Below are 9,030 nucleotides of genomic sequence, written 5' to 3'. Positions count from 1 at the left end.
TAAGATATTAAAAAAATAACGCTATATAACAAATATAAGATATTAATAAGCCATAAAAACATACCAATGACTCGTGCCTCCCGGCGTATGATCTGTAGCGCTCGCCAAGTACATGAATGGGGTTCCCGATCATCAGTCAGGTGTGACGGCGGTACCATGACGTATACAGATGAATAGTAGCCTTCTAGGTAAATGAAGGTGGTGGCGGAATATGGTACTCTCGCTGCTCCCAAATATGGACCTGCTGCTCTAGCCATCCCATAAATATATCGTCCACCCTGACACAGTCATCCCGCTGATAGTGTGTAGGGACCCATGCAGGCTCCCCCAGTATAGGATGGGAACGGTGAAACTGGCGAAGCACACGCTCTGTGGCATGATACTCAACCATATCGAAGAAGATCATCGGGACGGAAGTGCTCCAAAGTAGTCGGTCGACTGAGCAATAATCGGGCGGCTGAGCTAGCAACTCGTCGTTGTATGGCGTCTAGATGAACTATCAAATAATAACATAAAAGTGAGTATGCGCAACACAAGTGAATTTATAACAAGTAAGTTTAGGTACATATTTACCTATCCGGCCACCAACATATCTAACACATCCCTGACAAGGAGGAGATTATGATGAGCATCGATCCCTCGGTAGTTCCCATGCCGGAGAACCCACCTAGAAGCTAGAGGGAGAAACGGATAAGCCTCACCGGGTGCAAGTGGTGGTAGAGGTGGATGCAACGGCATGATCCGCTGCCAGGTCCAAACCTAAGATAAAAAGTTGATGTAAAATTTATGAGTCATTTCGACCATATAGAATTCGGAGTAATGAACAGAGTATTTGAAAATGTTGTCACCTGTAGGAGGGGCAGAAATCCACATATGTCCACCGCGCAAAGCATGCTCGCCCGGCACATGCTCCTATACAGGTATGCGAGAACAACAGCACCCCAGCTGTACAAGGGCAAACCATCCAGCTACTGAAGATGATGGAGAAAACGCATACTCACTAGACTCCCCGAAGTGTTCGGGAACAAGACACACCCGAAAAGCAGGAGCAGCGCCAACCGCGTGTACCTCTCAATATGGAGATCCTCCGTCTCGCCGGTAATGTCTGGGTGCAAAAACGCCATATGATCTCTGATGCCTGACAAAGCAACGCGACTGCCCCCTCTCTGTACAGCGTCATCCTGAGGTCTATAACCAGTGAACTGCCCCATCATATCCAAATACTGTCCATGCATCATGGATCTAATGTACTGGGGCAGTGCCACGACCCGTCCATCTACGCGCAGCCCGTACAAAACCTGAATATCCTCCAGCGTGATGGTGGCCTCTCCAGTGGGCAAGTGAAAAGTATGCATCTCCGGTCTCCACCGCTCTACCAAGGCCGTGATGAGAGACCAGTCAAGCTGCATCCACCCAATCCAAAAAATCGTATAGAAACCTGTATCCTGTAGGCGCGCGACTACGCGGGCATGGAAAGGATGCTGCGCCATGAACTCCCACAAATTGTCAGGTCTCCTGGCGCGGAGAGGCTTATCCGATAGCTGTCCCTCCCATACAAAGGAGGACCTATGGTCTCCCTGCAACAGTAATAGCTTATCCTCGGCAGGTCCACGTTGCGCAGGCGAAAAGTCCATGTCGTCTATTATAATTTAAAGAAAATTAATTGTGTGTGTTAGTTTAATAAATTAAATAATTATTTTTAATATTTGACTGAGTAATTATCTATGGGTTCCTGTCTCGATTTTTGAGGCCCGGTAGCACCAAGTTATCTTTAATTATTATGCGTGTCAATTTCAACATTTTTAGAATTTTGTTAGTTTAATAAATTAAATTAAAATTCCTTGAATTGGACTTAATAATTATGTATGGGTTCCAGACTCGATATTTGAGGTCGGTAGCACCAAGCTATCCTTAATTATTATGCGTGTTAATTTCAACATTTTAGAATTTTGTTAGCTTAAACAATTAATTATTTTTAATATTGGACTGAATAATTATGTATGGGTTCCAGGCTCGATATTTGAGTTAATTTGACAACATATATATTAATTTTTTACTTTTGTAAGTTTATTTTTATAAATTAAATAATTAATTTTGTAAAGTGTAATTGGATAGAGTTTGCAGTTACTGCATACTTAAACTATAGAGACTCTACGCTAAAAGGCTCTACATTTTACTACGCTAAAAGGCTATATATTTTACTACGCTAAAATGCTCTATATTTTACTACGCTAAAAGGCTCTATATTTTATTACGATAAAAGGTCACTATTACATATAAAAACAACAAACATAACATACAAATATGAACAACAAACTAAATAAATAATATTTATTTATTATTTAAGCAAATAAAAACATAACATTAACATTAAAAATTATTTATCAAATTTTAATATTTTTTTGTCCCAAAGCTAATAAATCAATCCGGGTATAAATAAGATACAAATTTAAACACAAACATAACACAAATTAACATGAAAACATATTCAACAATACAAATATGCATGTACTATACGAGTTTCGACATAAACAAAATCGAAATACCTCGATTTAAGTTTTTTGAAATTGATTCAAATCGAAATTTTGCACCCGAATGAAGGAATCCAAAGCTTGTCTTGTGTGCGGGACCTACACTCTTTGCTTTTTGGGTGACGGGTGGGGCCCAATTTTTTAAAAAAGGGGTGTTCTTTTTTAATGGTGATGGTTCTGTCGTTGTCTTGAGGAAGAAGGGTTTTTATTATTTTAAAGCAAAACGCAGTATAATACTGCATTTTCCTTAAACGCAGTATTGTACTGCGTTTCCCTTTAATTAAATATAGCTGGGCCCAATATTAATAGGAAAACGCAGTACAATACTGCGTTTAAGGAAAACGCAGTATTATACTGCGTTTTCCTATAATACGCAGTGTAGTACTGTGTTTTACTTTAACGGCTAACTTTTCGTTAAATTAAAACGCAATATAATACTGCGTTTTAGTTATTTATGTAACTTTTTTTTAGTAGTAAAAACGTATTTTTTGCCCAAAAAGGCACTAGAAAAGTTTCGGACTCCCTATCACCCTCCCCCACCATTACTCATTTCATCTTCCTATATTTGCCTAAATTATATATTTTTTCTTAAAAATATATTACTAAATCAAACATCAAAAACAATAGAAAATAAATTAAAAAATTACTTTTTTTCCAGAAAAATATTTTCTTTCGTAACAAACACCTCGTAAGTTACCTCTTCGACTTTTTGAGGAGATGATTGAATGACTGCGTCATAGAAGTAACGAACTGGATTATTAAAAATTTTAATTACAAGAATCGCTCCTTTCCACTATATGATAAGTTTAACTGTATTTGTAGACTGTGATAAGTAGTCAAATGAATTGATTGAGGTGTGTCACAAGTTAATCTAAACACCACGTCATGAAGAAACTTACCTCTTCAATTTTTTTATGTTATATGACAAACAAGTAAGGGTTAGTGGTAGTACACCTCTAATATATGGATCGGGATGACCCAAGCAAGTCATTAAGTTATTGGATGGATCCTCCTAATTTGTAATTATTTAAGGTCGAATACTAAACCGCTAAGGCCCACAATTTTAATAGGTTTTTACTTGAGTTTTTCGTCACAAAATAAATCTACAAGTGTGACGACCCGGTCGGTCGTCTTAAGAATTAACGTCCCGATCCCCTATTAACTGGTTTTTCCAAAATTATTTATGCTATTTTGATTTGCCGGGATATTCTGTTTTGAGTTTCGGAGAGTTTTGGGACACTTAGTCCCTAAATGAGAGCTTGAGTGTTGGAGAGTTGACCGCAGTTAGAACAGTATGAAGACAACCTCAGAATGGAAATCCGATGGTTCCGTTAGCTCCGTTGGGTGATTTCAGGATGAGGGGCATGTTCGGATTGTGTTTTGGAGGTCCGTAGCAAATTAAGGTTTGAAATGCCGAAAGTTGATTTTTTGAAGTTTCCGGTCCGATAGTGAGATTTTGATCCGAGGGTCGGAATGGAATTTCGAATGTTGGAGTAGCTCCGTAGTGTTGAATGTGATTTGTATGCAAAATTTCAGGTCATTCGGACGAGGTTTGACAGATTTTTTGATCGAAAGCGTATTTTTAGAGTTTTTGGAATTCTTAGGCTTGAATCCGATGAGAAATAGGTGTTTTAATGTAGTTTTGTGCGTTCCAAAGGTTGGAACAAGTTCAAATAAGGTTACAGGATATGTTGGTATGTTTGGTTAAGGTCCCGGGGGCCTCAGATGAGTTTTGGATGGTTAACCGGACCATTTCTTGATGTTTGAAGTTGCAGAAAAATTGTCAGTGTATTGCAGACTAATTATTCTTCGCATTCGCGACTGGCCATCACGTTCGCGAAGGGATAGGACGTGGAGCTTAAAGTTTGTCCTTCGCGTTCGCAAGGGAGGTCCCGCGTTCGCGAAGAGCTGGGGTCTTGATCTACGCGTTCGCGAGAAGGGAGCCGCATTCGCAATGGGCTAGGAGCTGAGCCATCACGTTCGCAAAGAAGGAGATGCGTTCGCGAAGAAAGAAAAATGGTCAACGTCAATTTGTGCTTTGCGAATGCAAAGGTTTGACCGCGTTCGCGATTACGGCACTGCCTGGGCAGATTTAAAACCCAAAATCTAGGGTTTGAGTCATAATTCATATTTTGGACTTGGGAACTGGGAAGATTGCGATTTTTGAAGAGATTTTCACCTGGGCGATTTGGGTAGGTAATTCCTACTCGGTTTAGACTAATTTCCATGAATCAACACTTAAATCCATCCTTTAATTTAGAAATTTTGGTGGAAATTTGGGGAAAAGTTCTTAGACCAAGAAATTGAGTTTTGATTGGGGATTTGACATTAGATTGAGATAATTTTGATATGGTTAGACTCGTGTGAGTGTGAGGATTCTGAAAATATAAATTTTATCCAATTTTGAGACGTGGCCCAAGGGGCATTTTGGTCATTTTACCTAATTTCGCGTATTAGCTTAGAATTTCTTGTAGAATCAGTTACTTGAAGTGTTATTTACATTATAAAATTGAATTGAATAGATTTGGGCCATTTGGAGTCGAGTACTCGGGGCAAGAGCGTGGTTTCAGATTGATTATTGAGCCGGTTCGAGGTAAGTGACTTGTCTAACCTTGTGTGGGGGACCTTCCCCTTAGGATTGGTATATTTTGTAATTGAGATGCCTTGTACGTGAGGTGACGAGTGCGTACTTGTGCTAATTGTTGGAAATCCGATTTTCTTTAAGTAATTACTAGTATATTTCCTTTCCTGTTTCTATTACTTGCATTATTAAGCATGTTGTTAGTTTAGGAAAGCATGTCTAAGTGACTTAATTGCTTTATTTGCTCAACTTGCCTTACCTGAATTCTGTGCAACATGCTAGGCTAGAATCACTTATTGCCTTAATATGAAATTTTACCATCTCTGTATATCTTCCTGTTGCTGCCGTGCATTTATTTTGGGACTACGGATGTGGGACTCCGATAGCTCCCCCTTGTTTGTTTATTTTGGGACTACGGATGTGGGATTTCGGTAGCTCACCCTTGTCTATTTATTTTGGGACTACGGATGTGGGATTCTGGTAAATCTCCCTACACAGTTATATGGAACTATAGGAATGCACCCGGTAGATTCCCCCAGTATTGGGTATTTACATTTGGGACGGAATGAGATTCCGGTAGATCCCCGCGTACTATGAGTTGGACTACGGGATGGGATCCCAGGAGATCCACCGGATATGTACATATGGGACTACAGGACGGTATCCTAGGAGATCCCCGATTGTTATTATTGGTGCTGAGCTGTATTTCCTTTCCATGTTTACCTTATTTTTGTATAATTGTTGATGTCCTGTACATGTCGTACTTATTTATACTATTCTGTTCTATACTGTTGATCTTTATATTTTATTTAACCTCCGTAGGGCCCTGACCTTCCTTGTCACTACCCAACCGAGGTTAGGCTTGGCACTTACTGAGTACCGCTGTAGTGTACTCATGCCCCTTCTGCGCATGTTTTTCATGTGCAGATCCAAGTACCGCTACTCAGTCCTACCATCCTTGAGGGAGGCGACTTCTCTAGAGACTTCGAGGTACATCTGTCGCATCTGCAGACCGAGAATTCCCTTTCTATTCTAGCTGTTAAACATTGCCCTTCTGTATTTTTCTTTCTTGTTAGATATTCTGGAGTTAGACTATTAGGTATTCCAAAGGCTTGTGTTTCCGTGAGTTTTCGGGTTTTGGGATAGTGTACTTGGTTTGAAAATGTTGTGTTGTATATGCTGAGCAGCATTATAACTATTGTTTCCATTCAGTTATTTTGGTTTTGATTATTCTTCCGCAAGTTTCGTTTATGTTATACATTTGTTAGGCTTACCTAGTCGTAGAGACTAGGTGCCGTCACGACAGTTCACAGAGGGAGAACTGGGGTTGTGACAAGTTGGTATCAGAGCTCTAGGTTCATAGGAGTCCGGAATCACAAGCCGGTTTATTAGAGTCTCGCTGATCGGTACGGAGATGTCTGAACTTATCTACGAGAGGCTATGTAACGGTTAAGAAAATTCCACTTCATTTGATTTCCTTGTCGTGCGATATTTTGACTTCACAATTCTAAACTTCTGCCTTCTATTCTCTTACGGATGGTGAGTACACGTGCTACCCGAGATGATCAGGCACCCGCGCCCCCTATTGCAGTCGTTAGAGGTCGGGGCCGGGGCCGGGGTAGAGGCTGAGGACGTGCACATGCTGCGGCTAGAGCACCTGCGCGAGCTGCCGCCGAGGTACCACCAGCAGTTCTAGCCAGAATCCAGGCACCTGACACACCTACTGCTACCACTACTCCAGCTCTTCAGGAGACTTTGGCATAGTTCATGAGCATGTACACCACTCTGGATCAGGCAGGGTTGCTTCCCCTTGCTGCAGCTACATCTTAGGCCAGGGGAGGAGCATACACTCCCGCCATCCGCACTCCTGAGCAACGAGTGCATGTTGAGCAGGTCCCTGAGATTATTCCTATACCATCTGAGTGCCAGTTTAGCCTGAGGATAAGGCAGCGACTTCCAAGGAGGAGCAGCTGAGGCTTGAGAGGTTCAAGAAGTACAAGCCTCCTATATTAAGCGGCCTAGCATCGGAGGATGCTCCGGGATTTCTAGATGAGAGCTACCGCATTCTCCGTACCATGGGTATATCAGGATCGAGCGGGGTTTCCTTCACTACTTTCTAGATTCGAGGAGCTGCCTATGAGTGGTGGCGTGCCTTTGAGTTAGACAGTCCTGATAAGGCTGCTTCACTGACTTGGACTCAGTTTTTAGATCTGTTCCTGAGAGAGTATGTTCCTCAGAGCCTCAAAGACGCATGGCGCACAAAGTTTGAGCATTTCTGCTAGGTACTATGACTGTCTGAGAGTATGCGGTCCGTTACACCAGTTTTGCTAGGCATGCACCAACCTTGGATTCTACTATTCGCGAGAGGGTTCACCGGTTTATTGAGGGCCTTATTCCCAGCATCAGGTCTAGCATGGCTCGTGAGTTGGAGATAGATATTTCTTATCAGCAGGTGGTGATCATTGCTAGGAGGATTGAGGGTATGCATGCTAAGGAGAGAGAGGAGAGGGAGGCCAAGTGGTCTTGAGAGTCGGGCCATTTCTCTGGTGCCCATGCCCCAGGAGCAGGTCGTCATGGTAGAGCTTATATGAGTCGATCTGTTCATTCATCTCTTCCAGCAGCCAGTGGTATTCCAGCTCCTCCTATATCTCAGGAGCCTTATTATGCACCTCCGGTATCTAGCGCGCCTCCTGTGCAGGGTGCTTTCAGAAGTTACTTCAGCAGACCTGGCTCGATCCAGTCACAACCACCACGTCCTCCAAGAGCTTGTTTTGGGTATGGTGACACAAGCCATATGGTGAGGGATTGACCTAGACTTATGAGGGGTGCACCTCCAAAGACTTCTGAGCCATAGCGTGCCCCGTAGAGTTCTCAGGCTATGATTATAGCTCCAGTTGCTACCCCACTTGCTCAACCAGCCAGAGGTGGAGGTCAAAGAGGTAGAGGTCGCCCTAGAGGGGGAGGCCAGGCTCGATACTATGCCCTTCCTGCCCGTACCGAGGCTGTAGCCTCCGATTCTATCATCACAGGTATTATACTAGTTTGTCACAGAGATGCATTGGTTCTATTCGATCCAGGCTCCACTTACTCTTATGTGTCTTCTTATTTTGCTCCGCATTTGGGTGTACCTCAGGATTCTTTGAGTTACCCTGTTTATGTTTCTACTCATGTGGGAGATTTTCTTGTGGTAGACTACGTATATCGATCGTGTTTGATTGCTTTTAGTGGTTTTGAGACCAGAGCCGATTTATTGTTACTCAGTATAGTTGACTTCGATATTATCTTGGGCATGGACTGGTTGTCACCCCATTATGCTATTCTTGAATGTCACGCCAAAACCGTGATACTGGCTATGCCAGGTATACCGCGTGTTGAGTGGAGGGGTACTTTAGATCACACTCCTAGTAGGGTTATTTCTTTTCTTAAAGCTCAGTGTATGGTTGAGAAGGGGTGTGACGCGTATTTAGCTTATATGAGAGATGTTAGTATTGATACCCCTTCAGTTGATTCAGTCCCAGTAGTACAGGATTTTCCCGATGTGTTTCCAGCTGATCTTCCAGGCATGCCACCTGATAGAGATATTGATTTTAGCATTGATCTGTTGCCGGGCAATCAGCCCATTTCCATTTCTCCGTATCGTATGACTCCTCCTGAGTTGAAGGAGTTGAAGGATCAATTACAGGAATTGCTTGATAAGGGTTTTATTCGACCCAGTGTATCACCTTGGGGTGCTCCTGTCTTGTTTGTGAAGAAAAAGGATGGTTCTATGCATATGTGTATTGATTATCGCCAGTTGAACAAGGTTACAGTGAAGAACCGTTATCCTTTGCCTCGTATCGATGATCTGTTTGACCAGCTTCAGGGCGCACGAGTGTTTTCTAAGATTGATTTGCGCTCAGGATGCCATCAGTTGACGAT

The 9,030-nt window shown here is 42.3% G+C and overlaps 1 protein-coding gene across 1 annotated transcript; it reads right to left on the bottom strand.

Moving 5' to 3' along the window:
* Positions 1-573: 573 nt before the first annotated feature.
* On the bottom strand, positions 574-1,634 carry LOC107795405 (serine/threonine-protein phosphatase 7 long form homolog). Its single transcript, XM_075219147.1, has 3 exons — positions 1,069-1,634; positions 849-945; positions 574-744 (listed from the first exon to the last, which is right to left on the bottom strand). Exons 1-3 carry the CDS (start codon positions 1,632-1,634, stop codon positions 574-576), a joined length of 834 nt encoding a protein of 277 aa, XP_075075248.1.
* Positions 1,635-9,030: the final 7,396 nt, after the last annotated feature.

Source organism: Nicotiana tabacum, chromosome 1 (assembly GCF_000715075.1).
Source record: "Nicotiana tabacum cultivar K326 chromosome 1, ASM71507v2, whole genome shotgun sequence".
Taxonomy (NCBI): Eukaryota; Viridiplantae; Streptophyta; class Magnoliopsida; order Solanales; family Solanaceae; genus Nicotiana; species Nicotiana tabacum.
This window is presented reverse-complemented; position numbering and strand designations above follow the sequence as displayed.